Here is a 21,679-nt window from a genome sequence, read left to right on the forward strand (position 1 = left end):
ACCCGGGTCACATGAGCGGAGAAGTTAAGTTTAGAGTCGAGTATGACACCTAGGTATTTAACTTGGTTTTCCCAAGGTATTGGGCTGTCCAGGAGTTTAACGGATGGGAGACGTTGTTCTTTGAGGCGTGCAAAGTATAGAGCCGCGCTTTTGGTAGGATTTATTTCGATCCTGGACTTATTTGCATTAAACGTGGCATTAAGTAAATCGCATACGTTACTTGTGAGTAACGGGTGGGTGAAACGGGAAAAACGTTTTATTAATAATAATCGTTCTAATAATTGTAAAATAATTACGTATAATTATTAAATATGTTATTATTTTCCATTTAATCGAAATGTTTATGATAAACAACATTTAAGAAATGTATCGGAAACCAGAATAATTGAATGTCAAGGGAAATCAATATTATTGCTGTGATTCTTACATTATCAATTGAAGGTTGTTTATGTGTCATATGAATTTCTTTGTCTTTGTTGTCTCATTGTCATGTATAAGTGTAGACCTTAGTATCAAATTAAGTATTAAAATCTATCATTTAAAGATTCTGAGGGCGGCAGTAACTAAGATCTTAAGGCTAAATACACAGGAGCTCTTTGCCAACTTCTTTAGGTTACACAGTTTATCTATTCATCATCGTTATTAAATAATCGAATTGAATAATAATAGAACTATTACAGCAGTCGATATTTGGACGCCCATGCCAGGCGAATCGTCATAGCAATGCACGCACAATACATCCGCGGAAATTATCAATGAGACGTTTTATTTAAGTATCCTGTCGGTCACTTAACCCGGCATCTACTCTTTATTCCATCGCCTGTCATCGGCATGAGTCACGTTCCAGACACAAACTTGTATAATTATGTAAACTGTTAACACGAATACAATGTCATTCATGGATTGCTTTGATTTGCACAGACAATATATTTCACATTAACAATCGTTCAGCCGATTTCAATTCGAGCATTGTTTGAACACGTTGTCAATTGTTATTAAATTAATTACATTCGAAACAAATGCCGAGTAATATTTCCTGTTGCAAATAAGCTTCTAAATTAGAATCATAAGTTTTTTTTAATTACAATGTCCAAAGCAAAACATTGTTTTATACTTCCAATTAAAACAGCTGCATGAATGCAATAAAAAAATAACGTGTGTTACTTATAAGTAAAAATATAAAAAATGCTTGATAAGTTTCGGTAGTTTCTGAAATTGCCTTTATAAAAAACAAACTTGTATGATATTTAATAGGATATCAATCAATGATGTTAAAATGTATTATTCCCAACCGTCACCCCGCTCTGTCTCCACGTGGAGTCAGATGAGTATAAAAAGTTACATACGTCCCACCTTTTGCAACTAGGGGACGGTTGGATTTTATTTATTTCTTAACGGTTCCACCTGTCACCTTATTAGTGATAGTTGGACTAAAAGGTGGACCGGATGAAACTATTTATTGTCACCTGTCCCCACGTGGGGACAGAGGGTGACGGTTAGAAATAATCCGTTAAAATGTATTTTTGTAACCATTCTGTTATTTCCATCTCAATACCCTGCTATATAAGTTATCTAACGGACCCATAGCCTTCAACACGGTCGAGTGTTTACGCTTACATTTTCATCGGTACTAAAAAAAAATCTAAACAGATTTTACACGACTTTGTAAATTACTGTAAAAAGTCTCAACGTAAAATATGTTAACTGTACAGAGTAATTTCTTAAGAAAAATTAATCGAAAAACGCAAATGTTAATTTTTATAAAAAATTAATTACCAGCCAACGAGAAAATTAAAACTTTTATGAAATTAATTCACATCGAGAAAAATAATAAGCTCACAAAACAGACAGCAAAGGTAACAAAACATGCCATATTATTATCTAAAATAATAATTTTCATATATCTTTGACATTAAAGTGTATACAGGAGTAAGTCACCTCTGGAATCGAGTTTTTAAAGATGTTTTTCTTTTATTATTTGGGTCAAGATAAAGCAGGATTTAAGAATTTATGACTGCTTTTACAAAATGATGCTGCTAATTCTAATAAAAAATAAAAAAGTGGCATTTCGATTTATCTTATTTGATACTAAACTGAATGCACGATGTTTTAGTTCGTATTAGCTTTCGCCCGCGACTCCGTCTGCGTTGTATTGAAAAAAACAAAAGAGTGCCTATGTGTTCTACCAAACAATCTTCTACATCTATGCCAAATTTCATTGATATCCGTTCAGCCGTTTAGGCTACAAACTCTAACAAACATCCATCCACCCATCCACCATCCACCTAAACTTTTACATTTATAATATTACTAAGATGTACATTTTCAAATAATCACATTCCAGGTCGAAAAGAAAAAAAAGGATGTCACATAAGTGATATAGTGATGTCCTTTTTGATATGTTACCGGAGAATCGAAAAATCTATCCGATTGCAATTTGATATGGAAAATTTAAAGATGAATTGCAACTTTGATTTGAATTATACATAAAATTATGTGTTACATTACAAGCACTGAAGGCAGTACAAGAGTAAAGTCCCACATTCACAAATCACTGAATGATACGTCTATTTACGAATGAATTCGATATGCAATTTGCAATTTTTACTTACACGATTTGCGTATATAGTACAAACGGGCTAAGTTCATAGTTTTCCGATGATATACAATAACACAGTTGTGTCTGTCGAGATAGTATGTTCGGTTTCCTCTGTAATTTTACTATTACGCCGCCCTTGAGCCACATAGCACCGCGTGGCACCTGCCAACTATACAAGTTACTGAAAGTATTCACACAATTAAGTTTAACCATCGAAACATTGGAACAAACAAGTATCAGTTAATAATTTAAACATTTTCTATATTCCGACTAGCATATGTAATAGAATATAATAAAAATACATTGGAAAGTATTTTTGATAGTTAGAAATACAAAAAGGAATTTGAACCTTCAAGGCTTTATAACATTTACAGTTAAAAAATATTTTAACACTAAACAATAGTCACTGCAATCTGTATTTAAAAAGTTTACACTGTTCTGTTAAACTCTATCATAATAATTACTACTACTAGTACTATAGTACCTATCCTACATACACTACAGATTAAAAATCTGTAAAAAAATAAATGTTGCTAGATTCCAGTAGTTGTGGCACGGCGTCTTGAAATAGTAATTAATAACAATTACATAGTTGTATTGTGAAAAGCAACTCGTCAAGCCAAAATAAGGACAAGGCGAAACATCGATAGACCGCACCATAGATAAAATAAACGCAGCATGTCTATTACATTAATTAAATGTCTATTACATAAATTAAATTAAGTGACTACATAGAAGGCTAAAGATACGTAAGACACGTAAACCTTTCTACGTTTTGTTTAGGAAATTTAAGATTCTAATAAAAACAGTTATAACAATATTTTTTCATGTAAAAACGATATTTGCAGCTTGGCTACTTAATAAATTGATTGATGGAAAAAAATTTAAAACGGTAATAACCAAAAATTTAAGCAAATTGGGAAGTTCATAAATATGTTTCGCACTTCCTACAATAACTTCCTCATGTAAGATATAATATATTATACAAAAAATATTATATCTTCGGGAAAACATTGTTTGATTAAAAAATCTAATTGATATACAAAGCAATTAAAATGATAATTATATCGTTATAAATTTTTACTATACTGAAATGTTTTTGTGGTTGTAAAACTACCGTATTAAACATTTTTTATTACTTCGAGATTAATTAAATCATTTTTCACTAGAATTAATTGTACATTATTTTTTTTCCTTTTTTTCTTTCTGTACTCAATTCTACTACACTGTGGTTCCGTACTGAAGTTTTAAAGATTAAACGTTGGCTTCATACACACGAGACACAATATAATAGTGTTCTTTTTTTAAATCCGTAACATAATTTTACTAATTATATGTAAATTGTCTGACATTAATTTATGCTTATAATTATTCGATTAGTTAGTGATTAGAGAATCCTTTTTTGTTTTAATTAAACTATTAAACAACAAACATTGAACACAAGTAAATTAAATGCCTATTGAATAAATAACAAATTAATTATTTATGTTCATAAACATCTAAATATTATTAATTATCTTAATTATGTTAGAAACACTTCTTTTTTATACTAATGCGAATCAAATGTACCTATATACGTATATGTTTTGTTTTATAGGAGGCGAAAAACAACATAAACTTAATATTATCTTACTTCTTACTAATATCATAAATGCGTTTGTATGGATGGATGTTAGTTAGAGTTTGCAGTATAAACGGCTTAACGTATCTCAATGTTGGTATAGATGTAGAGGATAGTCTTAAAGAACACATAGGCATACACATAGTCATAGTTATACACTTTTGTTTTCTATTTCCACGCGGACGGAGTCACGGGCGAAAGCTAGTAAGAAACAAATAACCCTTTGCTATATGCACGTTTCTTTTATTTTTAGTATAACAGTCCAATTTAGATTGATTAAATTCAATTCTTATTTGAAACAATATTAAACTTTTTAAAACACATGATGTCAACTAGATTATTAAAATCTCATGAAAAGAAAGTCAATTTTACTTCTCTTAATAGAAAATCCAATGAACATCGACTAATATCACTAATAAAGATAAGCGCAGTGGCATTTAATCATGTTGCACAACTTTTACTTTGCCCGGAAGTTGAAACACGTGAGAAAAAAAGTTAACGCTACATAATACCCACAGGCATATGTTCAAATGACCTATAAGTTTTTATTTGATAAACAAATAAATTTGATTATATTAGAGGAACTTTGAGAGTAATCCCAGAGGTAGAGAAAGTAAGGAGTAAAAGGTTAGCATGGTATAGGCATGTGGAGGGATGAATCGCTTGTAACAAGGAGAACGTTAGTTATGAATGTGGAGATACACTGGTAGAGGTGACATGATCATAAGGGAGACTTATGATAGTTATGTGGAGGACAAAAACCTGTCGCGCCGACCTTACGGGAGTAGAATAAGGAGGAAAATTATAAAATAAGTTCATACAATAATTTATTAATTAAATAAATTATAGCAATACAGATATTTAATTCTCCGTAAATCGGATTTTATTAAAGACGAGCTCATTCTTTTTAAAACAACTGCATTACCGGATTAAAAGAATGACATAAGTGTGTCATGTAAGTACCTATCGATAGAATGATAACACCAATACCGGTTCATGGCTCTAGGCTAGAGGTATACAGTCAATAAAACTCGGCCAATATTTGTATATGAACACTTGTAACATTAACGGATCTTTTCTGAATGTTTATTTGACCTAATAAAATATTTTAATCACTTTCATTTATTAATTCACTAGCTTTCGGCCGCGACTCTACGCGTGGAATTGAAAAGAAAACAAAAGTGAGTAGTGTTCTATACCAAATTTCATCGAAATCCGTTCAGGCTACAAACTCTTAACAAACATCCATCCATTCCTCTAGTGTCGCTTTTATAATATTAAGTATGAAAGGTATTCAATTTGGATAATACGTCTCAGTTCAGTCGAATCTAATACTAAAACTAATTTTATACAGTTCACTTCGTAAGTGCCTCTTACAATCTAACGTACTCTAAAATTTTAATGGAATTTGGAGTTTATGTGTGGCTTTATCATTTGAGACACGTTCATTTAAATATCGTTTCAGTAATCGGCTGATTTTTATGTAAAAAATCTTTGACGTAAGAAATTGTTGTAATGTTAAGTGGCACCATCCCATAGAGTTTAACACAGATTTATTTTTAGACCGCGCGGCTACTTGTGTAAAGAAACAGGTGAATTACACATTGTTATTACGGTCATTGATAAGGTAATGATACTTTAACGATGATGCCAAACAATTCGTGGAACGGTGTAAAATAATGAATGAGTTGAAAGTTTTCAAAATCATAGTAAAAAAAAGTTCATATTACACTTCAATGCAACAAGATGAATGATGAAGCATGATTGAATGTTTCAATAACTGAATGACATGACTCAGGCTGGCAAAAAAGTCATACAACGAGAAGCTCTATGACATCAAAACCTGCTTGTAAGCTTTAGCATGGTTTAATTTTTTACAAACGTCCTCGCTGCAACACTACACCTTAATAAAGAACCTTCAGAAAACCGCTTGAGAGATATTTAAAATTAGACAAATTGACGTCAACTTTTTCTTATTAGAATCTCATTTAGAGTAAATATAAAATTTTAACACGTACTTAGGATATTACTGTACTGCCATATTTGTAGTGTTAAATGTAACTTTTAGGAAGTTAAATTCTAGTTAGATTTACTATATTTATACTCTGGGTCTGCTTAGATTATCAACGCCTAAGAATTCACATTGATTACTAAGCTAGAAGAAGACCCAAGAAAATATGGATGGATTATGTCAAAGAATATACAACGTAAGATAGGACTGAATTCAGATATGACAGTTGTTCTCTATCAGTCAATCATCCCTATGTATGAAAGAGTACTACGCCGACACTCTGTAGGGACAAAAACTGATTGATGATGAATTTTGTACGTATAAATAATTAGTAATATATCATGTGTTCTTTTTACATTTAAGGTATAAAATTAATATAACATAGAGTTGTAAAGACGCCATGTATTCTTTGACGTAATAATGTGCTACCAACATAATTGCATCAATATTACCTTGGATTAGTAATCGAGTACTATTCAATGTTTATATTATTGCTTCCCCTATCCGATGTTACGTGTTGTAATGTTGAATGCTAATTAATACCAATGAATGGTGTGTTAAACATTTCACTCTCTTATTGTAAAAGTTATTTATAATGTGGATATACCAACATTTTCTTTAAAATAGACATATTTCATTCGCATTAGAAGACGTGCTGTGTTTTATCCAAAGATTTAGCAACAAAATATTTCATAAAGAAACTGTTAGTTTCTAACAAAGTCAGTCAACGGAACTGAAAAAGATGTAGTCAAAATATGTGTAAATTATTTACAATGAAATATATGAACTGACTTCACTCATATAAAACTTCATGTAAAAGTTCAAAAACCTTTAACAATCATAATTAATTTTACAATTTGAATTTTGGTGCTATTAACACAGTAACATCTTCATAACTTAGGATACGATTAAGATGTATGCCGTATAGATTAAATAGTACTGAAGTTTTTTAAGTATAGGTTAACTTAACGTATTTTTTTTTACAAAGAAACTGTGACAATTGTACAGCGCAACGGACGCAAGCAACGCACGTGATAGATAGGACAAAATAGTGTTATTTATTAGAACCTTTGATGTTAAAATGTGGTACTTAATACCAACTGAGATAAAATGATAATTATTTTCTATTTATGTATTTCGTGTGAAATAGTTTAGTTATACTTAATTTAACCTTCGTAGTGGTGATGTTTAGTACTGGCAGCTAAAATGTAAAAGAGGTATAAAAAGACCCTTCCGGTCAGAACACTCTCTCTTCCGTGGAGTCAGTGTAGCGAGTGGACTTTCGAGGAGCGGACCATGGGCCTGACCATGGAGAGTTAAGTAACCTATTTTATATTCACTGTAATACCTCTTAATAAATAACTGTAATAACCTTACCATTTGTACAAAGCTATTTTGTATATAAAAGTATATATGGGTTGTTGGACAAGCAATGTCAATCATGACAATTATGTGAATTGCATTTTATAATTTGTATTGGTTAATACTATTTATGAGATCTCTATAATATTGTGTTGTTTTACTAATTGAATTAATGAATATATGCTTCGTAAAGTTGCTTGTTGTTTCTATTCATATCCAGGTTTGCCTCATAAGGAAATGGTTAGCTGTCACTTTCATTTATTAACAGACGTCCATATTTAATATATTCCCATACAACTTCAAATGATTTTTGAAACTAAATTAGATGTTTGACTCTCTAAATTACTGTAGTTGTAGCATTTACTTATTGAATCTGAGTACGATTCTAACACACGCATATGTTATTTCATTTAGCACATTTATCTTCAACATGACAATCTACAACTACTTCTAGCGTTGTGGATACAAAAATATATCTTTAAGTTTACATTATAATTCAAAGCAACGGTTGTTATTCCAGCAACGTGATCACATTGATCACTTGTGCGATACATGATACACAAAAGTCAAACGTAAAAATGATATCACTATCAAATATATCTCCGACTATTTGCATATTAAATGTCGAAGGTTTTTAAAATAAAGTGAAGAGCAATAAAAAGGCTATAAATTACAAAAAAAAATGCATTCCTATCAGCTGCTAAATATTAAGCACTTGGTGTTTTTTTTTTTATTATTTGAACTGACATTTTTGATTGCACTCTCTTATTATTATAACAAAGGTATTTTAAAATTCAATAGTTTTATTACAAAAATATTATAGATCTCGAGAAGCAATTAATCAAATGAATAATGATCCTTTAGTTTAATATGTAACAATGGAAAAAAATAAACGTTCACAAAAAACAACTAAAATTATTTTCCGATTCTCTAATGTTTACGTTAAAAATCACGCAACTACTGTAGCCTTCCAAAACATAATAATATTATAAAATGCCGTCAAATACGTCACGTAAAAGTAATATCAATAAAGATACAAAATAAATTACATGGTATGTTTTTTTACAGGAAATGGATGGAAGAAATCGCTTTAGCGAGCAAACAGGGCCGGAAACCGTCGCTTCTCCGCGCGATGACCAAGGCATTCTGGTTGAGCTACGCACCTTCCGGCATCATGTTTTTCATTCAAGCACTCATCCTCAAGTAATAATCTATTAATTATTTATTTAACACATAACGATATGCCCGCGCCATTTATTGATATTGCAAATTACCTTGTAATTACAACAATTACAACGTTTCGCGATTTTACGCGAATTACTACTTTTAAGTGACAGTCATAACTTCGTGATGTTTACCTTAATGCATAAAGCGATTATGAATGAATTTGCGCTTGCATATAATATATGCCATATATGACAATATACACATATGACATATTATGCCAGTTTCTACTGCCTGACCTTTGAGCGGTTGTACCGATATTAAAGATGACTAAAGTCTGCTTAAAGTTTTAAAATCCAAATCCCATAATTTCTGGTAGTCTGTTTAAAAGATTCCAAAGAGGGAACGAATATAACCTACCTCCAGTTTTATCTGTACAGTTCGATTGTTCAATAAAACAATTTTAACTGTAGAGATCGGTTCTTCTATTGAAACTGGTGTGTCACTTGGATCCTTTTAGCTACTTTTATTTGCATTTAGCGAATTAAAAAAAATGCTATTATAGTTACTTTAGTTTTTGAATATTCGACGTGTGAATATGCAAATGATGTTTTGTTGTCTAAGACATAATTAAAAACAAAGTCATGTGGAATGCAATAAAGCCTTATCGATCACGGAAGAAATCTAAGCAACGATCTATGCATGAACCTTGGTTAAAACTGCATAAAGGCTACGAAAATGAGATTCTAGTTATTAAAACTCTCTTTAAAATCTTACGTAAAGTTTTATAAAAAACATTGAAATTAGAATACAAAAACTCGCGTGCACTTCTATCTCGATCGTTACATAACTACAGCTATTAAAAACGATGCCAAAAAAGTTGATGCAAAATTATTAACGTTGGTAGCAGACATCCGAAATCTTGCACCAAACGAACTCTGACTTACTGAAAAAGTTTTTACTAGCATGCATATTCAAAATCAAATAATTTATAAACCCACTTAAACACAATATGTTCGTTTTTCAAATTGTATATACCATATTTTATAACACTGCCGTTTATTAAATAAGCTTTGAATAGTATAAAGCAACAAGGCTATTAACTAGTTGTGCAAAGATTGCAAGTCTGCCAATACAAATGTCAGCTAACAATGTTCATTTAACTTGACAAGGTTGTGACACATCAAGAAGTAATCACGTCAGATTGAGATTGGTATGCCTACGCATTTAATAATCATCTTTTTCAAAGGAAAAAGGAAAGCTTAATGACAAATATTAACGTATTTGTAAAAATAGGATAAAGCATACTTGACGCATTTAGAGCATTATAAAATGTACCTTGATTGGTTAGAAGTTAAATACGTTTGAGTAGTATGATCTGCTGAAAGGTCTAGAACTTTTTTGTCTAAATTAAATTTCTCTCACGATTTTACGTCTCAAAAAAATAAACGAGGAATTATTTCGTCGTTTACTTATCAGATGTCAACAAAGCTGGAAATATATATGTTACAGAATAGTTAGTAGATCGTGATTTGTTGAGCTGATTGATTTCAACCACGACAGTTGACTTCTATCGCCAAGAAAAAATTACACATCTTATACTTACCTCTATAATTATCAGAACTTTGGATTAGGTTTGAAGAAAAAAGTAGTTATCTCTAAAACAGCATAACGGAATCGGTAAATTTTGTCACAGATATGGAAGGTACTCTGGAAGAAAACTCGATACTTACTAACGACGTTACAGGCTTGATTTATAATAAATTTATTATCACCAGACCGTTCCAACCTGTTGCCTTGAGCATGCTGCTTGCGTACTGGGAACCGGGCTCGACTATGACGTACGATCAGGCAGTGTACTGCGCCACGGCCGTCATCATGATGTCCCTACTGATCGCGTTCGTCAACCACCACGGCACCTACTCCACGCAGCAGTTTGGAATGAAGGTCCGCATCGCTGCCTGCTCACTCATTTATAGAAAGGTATGTTTATACATAACAATTACTTTTATCAGTAACTAGCTGCTGCTGGCGACTTCGTTCGCGTGAAATTAATAAAATAATAAAAAAATATAATCTATGTTACAGATAAATTACCTTTCTAACGGTCGAAGAATTTTTTAAATCACCTCAATAGTTTTTGAATTATTTTGATACATACAAAAATATAAATCTTTCCTATTTATAATATTTGTATAGATATAGATATAGACTGCATAGGCAACAAATGTAAATAGATTTATTAAACTGTGTAAACTTTCATGAAACAGTGTTAAAAGCGAATTAAAGACGGGTTGAATCACGTTAACGTTACGTGAAACCAGTCATTGACGTCACTGGGAGATTAAACGTGAGTTTAGCAGTCTTTGAATCGCTTTACATTTATTATTACACACAAAATATTAAAGGTTGTATTTATTCTAGTTTTTTATTAGAAAGTGGATGTTATTCATCTTTGAGTAATTTCAAAGTATTTTTAAGGATTGCTTTTTAATCTGCTCCATATTAATATATCAGGAAATTGAACATTTTAAAAGTTTTTCCTAAAATCGAATACTTCATTCCAAAAGATTTATTCCATTAGATTTAAACTTTTTATGCAGACACGAACAGTTAAATGCACATTAAATATGCATAACTTAAAACGTTGCGTTTTAATTAGTAATAATTTACAACAATCTTACGAAGCATACTTTACATAAGAATATGCGAAGTTTCACGTTTTTCGCACGAAGACAAAGTTACTAGATAAGCTCCGTAAATACAGTAAATAAATCCTTTAGACAAGATAACACATAATAATGGCGTAATACTGGCTGCTTATTTGTTTCGTCTACCTGTCTCGTTATCTTGTACGATTGTAAAGTATTTTTCTTAAGTCAAAGAAATTTACACAGTTGTATAAACCCACTTTATCGGGAGAAAAACGGACAAACGAATTAATTACCTTTTGGAGTCGATTAAAATGATGTACATACATGGGTATACATAGGTGGGTCTTAACACAGATACAGTCCAAGAAATATATAATAGGGGTAACATAGCATGATAAAATCGTACTAGTGCCAACACTATAAGAAAGGATGGTTTATTGCTTGCCCATTGCATTGATTGTAGCAGATTCGAAAGACCACTCACCTGGAGTTCATAACCAATTTCCAAAAGAAGGTGGTTCTTAATTCGTCTGTATGTTTTATTTGTAATATATTTATATTGTTTTAGGTGATGCGCATGAGCTCCGGCGCGCTAGCACAGACAACGGCTGGACAGGTCGTCAACCTATTGTCTAATGACGTGAACCGCTTCGACTACGCGTTCATCTATACCCACTTCATCTGGCTGCTGCCGCTGCAGGTCATGCTCGTCTGCTACCTCATATACTCCAAGATCGGCATCGCAGCTGTCGTCGGCGTCGTTGGAATCGTTCTACAAACCATACCAGTTCAATGTAAATTACGCAAATTCTTCATCTAACTTGAATTTTTAAGACCTCACCTTTATTAGCTAACTAGCTGTTACCGTGCGGCTTCATCCGCATGAAATAATGAAAATTTTATTTTATTATTTACATTTGTTAAATTATCAATAGCAAATGTCAAAATGACATGACATGACAAAACTTGACAATCTTGCTTCCTTGATGTTGGCAGCAACTTATGGTATCTGTCCCACATTAGGGTTTTTATCCAAAATTTTTAATGGCGTGAATATTTATAACCTAAAGAGTGACGCAAGTGTAGGGTTTATTTTTATTAAAAAAAAAATTATTCAAAAATATGTTGTAATAGCTCACATCTTAGGCAACAAAGAAGTGTGTGTTTACGCTTTATAATAGTTTAGATTGCCTGCGATGATTCTAAGTGTATTTAATTAGTGAAATTTGAAGTTAAATATGTATTAAGGGGGAGGTATATTTAAGTAATTTTATTCCAGCATATATGAGCAAGTTGGCAGCACGCTTGCGTATGAAGACCGCTTGCAAGACCGACGAGCGAGTACGCATTATGGATGAAATCATTAACGGCATGCAGGTAATGTTTTAGCATTGATTCCTTATAACATACTACTAAATAAAACTACTTGGCACGTTTTGTATGAGAAGCTAGACAACGAACTTAAGACTCTTACTAAAGATCACTCAATATCTGAAGCTGACAAGATTACGCATACATTATCAACTTATCCTTTTACTGGCTGTTTTTGTTCCTATTTTTATAAAAAGTTATACTGACACCGTTTATCTTAAAGGCAAATTGTATTATCGTGAACATTAATTTTCATTGATTGTAACTTATAGACTAGATAAATTATTTAAATGATTTTCCATTAGTAACATATTATCAATCCCAAAAACATTGTAATGTCCTTGTCGGTAAAACATGTACCTATTAATACAACAACTTAGAAATCAATTCACGTCAATTGCCATCAACAAAGTTTAAATATTCAAAACCTATAAAACGGGGGCATACTTACATATCAATTTTTAGAAGAAAATGTTAGATTTCCAATCCAAATTTCGTTCCAAATACAAATTTCATTTTTTCTGTCTGTTGCCAGCATTTTGGCCTTACCGTTTTTGAAGTAATTAATTCAATAAATTACAAAACTTAAATCATCCGATCGTTTCAGGTCATCAAAATGTACGCTTGGGAGAAACCATTCGAAAAGGTCGTGGCGTTGGCTCGAAAAAACGAAATTAAATGCGTGACATCGGCGTCATACCTCCGCGGTGTCTACCTCAGCTTCATGGTGTTTACGGAACGACTGACGCTTTACACCACGCTACTGTCTTACTCTTTACTAGGCTATCAAGTTACAGCTGATATCGTAAGTTTTACATATTATGTTTAAATTGACACAGAATAACATTACAAAATCAGCGAGTAACAAAATGTTACGCAGTTAAATAAGACTATTCAAAAATGATCTTAAGGAATCGTAAAATTATGCATTTTTGTATGTTCTCTGTGGCCTGAACTGATGTTTTGTTTTGTGTCTGATGAAATAAGTGTGATTGTATACATCATAAAAAAAACGGTATGAATAATGCTCTAAATTACAGGTATTTCCTTTAGCGCAATTTTACAACACTCTCCAAGGGACCCTTTCGATTATAATGTCAAACGCTGTGTCGTTTTTGGCAGAAGCATTGATCTCTGTGCAGCGGCTCGAAGCGTTCATGTTATTTGGTGAGAGCCCGACGTGGACTGCGCAGTGCATCTAAGCATGACATGCATTATCTTAACCCTTTCCAAAGTAGCACGAGTCCAAACTATAGCTCTGACTCGAATAACGTAATTAATTGTAGTGTAATATAGAAGTAATTACTGTAACTATTAATTTAAGGAATATTAATACCGCTAATATAATCTGTGATAATCTAACATAATCAAATCAAAATAACAGCTACAATTGGGACAACGAAGATGACTTCGGAATTACAACATTTTATAAAAATATTTTTTCTTTGTTGAATGGTAACAAGTTTTGTAATATAAAGGGCATGGTAGATGTATGAACGTTAATGACGCATGTTAAGTGGCAACCAACACCTTAGCCATATCTGAATGTTGGACGTGCGTCGTGTATGTTATTGAAATGGATTGATTTTCGCAGGCATTCCCCATGGCTCAAATGTTCAACATACTTCAAGCGACTGTAGCCATCGTCTTGCCGATGACACTTTCACAGTCGATGGAGGCCTACACTTCCGTTCTTCGTATACAGGCTCTTTTACTATTGGGTACGATAGCACCAAGTCGGTTTTCAAAATGGTTGTCGTGTGAAAAGTCCTGAAGTGTCGTCGGTTGTTGTTCGATGTTTAAAATTTTTAATCCCTGTTTGCTATGTATTAACAATGCTGCTCTACTGCCATTATTATTAAACACTAACACCTTCAGCGTGGGAATGTTAACAATGCATCCAATGTTATCTGTACAAGTATTACCATTTTTGATTTCATGATTAATGTTTTAATTGACATTTTATTCTTTTATTAATTATTGCGCAAAGAATAATATTAATAATACATATTTGCTAATTACAAATTCTTATTTAGTTAATTAGGACATTTATAAGTGGGTTGGTACGGTAAGATTTTGTTGACGCAATAAAGTTAAAATGTTTATTATGATAATGTACAGATGAACGTGAAGATCTCCGAAGTGTCCCCGACGTTGATATTGCGAAGCTCGTACAAAGAGTTGAACAAAAGAAAAATAAAAATTTAGGAGAAATAGATCTTTGCTCGGATACATTTAAGAAAATTGATGAGGACGGAATCTTTAACCCAGGTATGTTTGCAGCATTAACTTACGAGTAACTTATTGATCATTCACACATTTTAGTGGCAATTACATTTCAGAATTACATATGCTTTAAGTTCCTTGCAAAATTCTACTAATTTATATATTCGTCACGTGTCGTAACGGAATATCTTGACGACAACGCAATCCAATTCATTTAAAAAAATGTCTGTGTAAAATAATGTCTTACACCTAATTTGTTAATAAAACAATACAGTATTAAATATAACAAGTTCAGGTGCATTGCATAGCAGACGTTTACGCATAGAATAGTCGCATTAACGTAACAGAGTTAAAACATATAACTCTCACTCTAATTACAAATTGACATCACGTTTAAAATTTAAACATGCTTCGCTCGACATGGAAAGTGTTCGGATCTATCGTTTTCACACCAAGCATTTAAGTCACGGGTCCAACGACCCCAACTGTTAAACAAAAAATCCCATACATCGAAATGTGCAATTAAAGATTTTTTATTTAAAGTAATAGACTATCGACTGTTCCAATACTGATCTGACTTAGAAATCATAGGACAAGGTTTCTTTAAAACAATTTCACATTGTTACAGTTTCTGTAACTCAATGTGAATACAAAGCAAGGAATACTATATGCAAAACTAATGCATACATTCGTTAAGTTTATATATCCGTTAAATGAAACGCGATCTGTTACGAATAATTCAGGATCTCTTAATACAATGCAGTGTAATTGAATTTGCACATTGTACATTGCTTTTCACTTTCGACATCAGGATTTGAATGCAGCGAGAAAGGTTTATTGAATCAAGCGCTGGCTGCACTACCGTTGAGTCCTGAGTTGGGAATACAGATTCAAGATGTGAGTGCCAGTTGGTCGGACAAGGGTCCAGTGACGCTACGTAACATCAACCTGACCGTACCGAAAGGAAAACTTTGCGCTATCATTGGATCCGTTGGCTCAGGAAAAGTGGGTATAGTTTCAAATACGTTTTAATATTATTTGCTATGGAGGTTATAAATAATATAATGATTTTAGAGTTCTATTCTTCAACTTCTTCTAAGTGAGCTGAGATCTACTCAAGGTCGCATGCACCTCTCCGGTCCATTATCCTACGCCTGTCAAGAACCATGGCTGTTTGTAGCCACCGTGCGGCAAAATATCCTGTTTGGCTTGCCTTATAATCCTAAGAAATACAAAGAGGTATGACTTTACACTTTATTGTACGCTATATTTTATTAAAAAAGTTAATTCCTGTCGAATTTCCACGCTGTAATATAATTATAATTTTAGGTAGTCAAAGTTTGTGCCCTGCAAAAGGACTTCCAACAATTCCCGCATGGCGATCAAACACTAGTCGGCGAGAGAGGCGCCTCCTTGTCTGGAGGACAACGCGCGAGGATCAACCTCGCCCGAGCGGTCTATAGACAGGTAAGTTACAGATCGAACTAGTTAGCGGTGGGACTATTCAGGGTTAGAGCATTGCGAAAATCAATATCATTGTAATACAGTATTTAATGTCAATGTTGTGGTTACAAGTCGTAAGTTCTCAAATAGTAAATAATAGTGGGTAATAAAACATTCATTTCAATATCTATTCGAAGGAGCACAAAATTTCCTACCATCGATCTCTTTCATATTATCTATTATCTTTTTTTCTTCTATTTTAATAGTAACTAGTTCCTCCTACCCAGATCTTAAGATGCTTTGCTTTTCGCTCCGTGTGATCCTGGCCATCGGCCCCGCAGGAGGAAATCTTATTTTCAAACGGATGATACAAAGTACTAGTTTGAAAGAATATATTGATGTTCCCTTCGATTATTGGCTACATATTGTCTTCAACGTATTACCAGGCGGACATTTACCTGCTGGACGACCCGTTGTCGGCGGTTGACGCGCACGTGGGCAAGCAGTTGTTCAACGAGTGCATCACCGGGTACCTGCGACACACCACACGCGTCCTAGTCACTCACCAGCTGCACTACCTCAAAGCAGCGGACTACATCGTCATCATGAACAATGTATGTTAATATCTCATACGAAAACGGTATGACGCTTTTTATGACGTAACCCTCTCAGCGATCGCGACCCCATTCTGTATGTCTTAATTAAAAAAAAATGTTGGAATGTTAAAAATGTTTACTTTTTACTTTTAATCATCTCCCTAACCTTATGTAACGGACGGATGCACAAGGTTTTTATATTAACTAAATATTGTAACCTTATAGATTTATTTCATTTTAATAACAATACTTAACTCTCTCTTCTGCCTATTTTCGATTGTAAATATCGTAAATAATCGTTTAATTATAAATTAATCTGTAATGTAAAGTTACATAATTAATATTCACAGTACGTCTCGGAATATTTTAAATTATTACATGCTGTCAATGGTTACGTCAACAGTATTACGCCTTTTGTATACCATACAATTTAATTAAGGTCATTGCGCCTATGTACAGCTTTAAACTATTGTAAACAATTTGGTATCCATCCAACAAATAAATAGATGCCATAACTTTACTTATTAAGTGTTTACTAAACCTAAATACAGCTTGTATTAGCGTTAAATACAACGAAATATCTGAATTTTAAAATTAACAGTTTTTTACATCAACAGGGTTCAATAGAAGCTAAAGGCTCGTATGATGAACTGATTACATCAGGGAAGGACTTTGCGGTACTACTCTCTTCACTGCAAGATGAAAATGATACCAATGAGAATGAAAAGCCTCTGCCAATGTCTCGGCGCACTTCTGCTAGGGTAAGTAAAAAAACAACAAATGCTTATATTATTCAAGATACTGATACTGATATATGATACTGAGATACTGATGATATTTCGTCTCAATAAATTTATCATATTCATAAGCTGAGCTATTGCTATGAACACTTTCTAGATTACAAGTGACAAATTTTAGAATTTCTCATTCGGTAAATCGTCACAATCTGGTTTATTTTATTTTTGTAGTTATCGACAACTCGGCGACCGTCTCTAACCGAGTCTACCACTGGATGCGAGATACCGGCGCAAGAAATGGAAGAAGAACAGCGAGAGTCAGGGTCTATGGGCTGGCATGTCTACGGCGCGTACTTGAGGGCTGGAGGAAAGAGTCCAAGATTGATATTCATGGTTTTACTTCTGGTCATAGGACAACTATCTGCTACATTGTGTGATTACTGGGTTACTTTCTGGTAAGCGAAAACCCGAAGAAACATGTGTATAAATTCTTCTGTAATTGTTTTAATTTAAATATATCTTACAGGACAAACGAAGTAACACGACAAAAGGAAAGGGAAACCAACAGTACTATGAATGATTACGATCGCCCACAAGCCACTGCAAACAGTACATTCAGTATTATGGACTACTTTTCCGGCATCGAAATACAACCAGGTATATGTATAATGCAATCTATATCTATACTAAAATTTAAAGAGGAAAGATTTGTAATTTTGTATGTTTTGGAATAACTCAAAAACTACTGAGCCAATTTCAAAAATTCTTACACCAATAAAAAGCTACATTATCATTTTAATTTCACGGAGACGAAGTCGCGAGCAACAGATAAAGTAATTAAACTTTTAATCAACATTTTTATAATCCTATGAAAATGTTATAATTACAACTTTAATTCCATACCGCGAAAGTTCAACTGTAAGGTATCACATTTCTTTCTATACCTTGTATCGTGAAAATCGATCTACGTATTTGTGCGCTCAGATTCTTTTTTCCTTTTATTGGAAGAATAGCTACAAAGTACGCCTCGAACTGTTAAAGATTAAACGCTTTGCTGCTTTTATTTTCCACACAATAACACGACTGACCTTTTGATACGTTCTGCAATTGGATTCTACTAAATTAAAATCATTTTACCAACTTAAAATCGCAGTAAAAATTTCTATAACATTAAATTTTTGGTTTCAGATTTGAACATTCACGCATACATCGGACCTTTGGACACTGCTCAGTATCTATACGTGTACACCGCTCTCATCGTGTGCTGCATCTTCTTTATCACGGCCCGCGCGTTCATGTTCTTCAAGGTCTGCATGACGGCCTCCAGGAATCTCCACAATGATATGTTCCATTCCATGCTTCGAGGAGTCATGCGTTTCTTTGATACTAACTCTTCAGGTACTAAAACTAGCGTAGTTCAATGGTTAGCTATCAATTCCTACAAGTACGCTAAAATTAAATAAAAGTTCAACCACTAATAATAACGTAGTGTCCTCAATACTATTCCATGTTTGAGATCTCTGCTATAGGATTAAGATCGAAGGGATCTGGAGCTCTTTTGATTTCCTTGCAAAAGCAATTCATACTGATTTAGACGACAAACATGTATTTTGTATACCATAAGGTGGCAATCGAGCAAGCGACCACCTAAACCCGCCAAAAAGGCGAAGCGAATGTTGCCTGTAATTGCAGATCCGTTACGTACCCTTATCAACGGAGGAGGAGATGCAAAAAATAAATACCTGAATAGTTAATTTATTATTCATTGTCTTTCAGGTCGTATTTTAAATCGTTTCTCAAAAGACATCGGTGCCCTGGATGAACTATTGCCACGGTTCCTACTGGAATGCATTCAGATATATTTGGTGATGTTCAGCATCTTGGCGTTGAACGCAGCTGCGCTCGTGTGGACATTACTCCCTACAACAATAATCCTACTCTTGTTCTACACCATACTACAGATATACTTGAAATCCGCGCAGTCCATCAAGCGTTTAGAAGGAACAAGTATGTTTATACCAAAATCATTTCTTCATATTGTACTTTTAACCATTAGAAATTAGTGCTTTGTTGTATTATTATTTTCGAATTATGTGTATTAATTTAAACGTGTTTACTTTTAGCTCGCAGCCCTGTCTTCTCTCATATGTCAGCGACACTCAACGGTATTAGCACAATTCGATCGTCTGGAGCGCAACAGAGATTGATTACAGAGTTTGATCGTTTCCAGGTAATAAGCCTTTCAAAATTATCTTTAAAATGTTCTTCTACATTCCAAGTAATAAAAAAAAATATATAAAATGGTTTTCGCATGCATGTTACATGTTTTAAACAGTTGTATTTCCCACCGTACACTTATACGAAGTATTTGTGGTAAAACTTATGGAGCCGAATAGCGTATTACAACTACCACTTGATACATTCCTATGTATTTCATAGTACATATAGCTACATACAGTTTTTTCACACAAAAGCTTGGATGCATGGATAATGATAAAGTTAGTTGATGTTAGATAAAAAGTATATTAAATGTTTGTATATTTCCAGGATATCCACACATCGACGTGGAGCAGCTACCTGGCGAGCGGCGTGACGCTCGGCTTCTGGCTCGACTTCATCTGCGTCCTCTACCTTACCATTGTCATCGTCGCCTTCCTCGTCATTGACAGCAGTTAGTATACAAATATATTATTGGTAAATGTGAAAATTATACAGATGTTCATCATGAATCATTGTAATAGAAAAAAATCCTCGACACTATAGGGAGGTTTCTGGTTAATTCAAGCCTTGTATTTATTTTTAAAAGAAAGGAGGCTGGTAGACTACTTTTACTAGTAGTACTTTACTTAAATAGTGATAATGTAAATAATTTTTAAAATATCTTAGGTATTTTCCAATACCTTTCACAGAATACAGTCTTCCTAATTCCGCATCCGACTTTCTAGCTCATGTAAAGGTTAGTAATGTTATAAAATTCTGTCTATGTTGTTTTAGAAACAATCTTTTCTGGCAACGTCGGCTTAGCGATTTCTCAAACTCTCATCCTAACGGGTATGCTTCAATTCGGCGTGCGCCAAACTGCAGAGGTGATCTCACAGATGACCAGTGTAGAACGCATCTTACAGTACACTCACATCGAACGAGAACCGCAGTGGGACAAAGGAGGTAAATCATTGAAATTTTATAAATAGCTTTCGCCCGCGACTTCGTCTGCGTGAAATTAATAAAAAACAAAAGTGAGTAGCCTATGTGTCCTACCAGACTATCCTCTACATCTATACCAAATTTCATCGAAATCCGTTAAGCCGTTTAAGCTGCAAACTCTAACAAACATCTTTGCATTTATCTATCCATCTTAACTTTCGCATTTATTATATTAGTAACTAGCTGTTGCCCGCGACTCCGTCCGCGTGGAATTAAAAAAACAAAAGTGGGTAGCCTATGTGTTCTTCCAGACTGTCCTCTACATCTATACCAAATTTCATCGAAATCCGTTCAGCCATTTAGGCTACAAACTCTAACAAACATCCATCCATCTATCTATCCATCCATCCATCCATCTAAACTTTCGCATTTATAATATTAGTATGATAATATGATTAAGGTAATTCATAATATGCTACCTAAATCTGTCTCATGTTAATCGTAGCTTTAACTTAACTTACATTTATCTATCTAAAAGTTTCACTGTTTAATATTACCTACTAAACTATACAACTATAAAAAAATAAACTATAATTAAATTCTCCAACTACCGTTATAGTAGTGAAGATTGATGAACATGCAATTAAAGTCACTTGTCAGTTCGGTTACAAAATGAATAGACTGTTAAATTGAGTGTGCGCTTCCTTTGATGAATATTTGTATATTTTTGATTCGCGACTTTGTAAGGTAT

General features: G+C 33.3%; 1 protein-coding gene across 1 annotated transcript in view; it reads left to right on the forward strand.

Moving 5' to 3' along the window:
* The window catches only part of LOC106107983 (probable multidrug resistance-associated protein lethal(2)03659), a 33,434-nt gene that overhangs the window by 9,269 nt on the left and 2,486 nt on the right, over positions 1–21,679 (forward strand). The window contains exons 2-20 of the mRNA XM_013289027.1: positions 8,662–8,796; positions 10,536–10,740; positions 11,980–12,205; positions 12,691–12,788; positions 13,390–13,587; positions 13,823–13,949; positions 14,904–15,053; positions 15,820–16,013; positions 16,083–16,247; positions 16,338–16,475; positions 16,898–17,065; positions 17,665–17,808; positions 18,016–18,239; positions 18,311–18,441; positions 18,973–19,182; positions 19,561–19,791; positions 19,908–20,014; positions 20,332–20,455; positions 20,779–20,949. Of these exons, the coding sequence (XP_013144481.1) occupies positions 8,662–8,796; positions 10,536–10,740; positions 11,980–12,205; positions 12,691–12,788; positions 13,390–13,587; positions 13,823–13,949; positions 14,904–15,053; positions 15,820–16,013; positions 16,083–16,247; positions 16,338–16,475; positions 16,898–17,065; positions 17,665–17,808; positions 18,016–18,239; positions 18,311–18,441; positions 18,973–19,182; positions 19,561–19,791; positions 19,908–20,014; positions 20,332–20,455; positions 20,779–20,949 (3,146 nt within the window). The remainder of the gene's footprint in view (positions 1–8,661; positions 8,797–10,535; positions 10,741–11,979; positions 12,206–12,690; positions 12,789–13,389; positions 13,588–13,822; positions 13,950–14,903; positions 15,054–15,819; positions 16,014–16,082; positions 16,248–16,337; positions 16,476–16,897; positions 17,066–17,664; positions 17,809–18,015; positions 18,240–18,310; positions 18,442–18,972; positions 19,183–19,560; positions 19,792–19,907; positions 20,015–20,331; positions 20,456–20,778; positions 20,950–21,679) is intronic.

This window comes from Papilio polytes, unplaced genomic scaffold (genome assembly GCF_000836215.1).
Source record: "Papilio polytes unplaced genomic scaffold, Ppol_1.0 DF821845.1, whole genome shotgun sequence".
NCBI lineage: Eukaryota > Metazoa > Arthropoda > Insecta > Lepidoptera > Papilionidae > Papilio > Papilio polytes.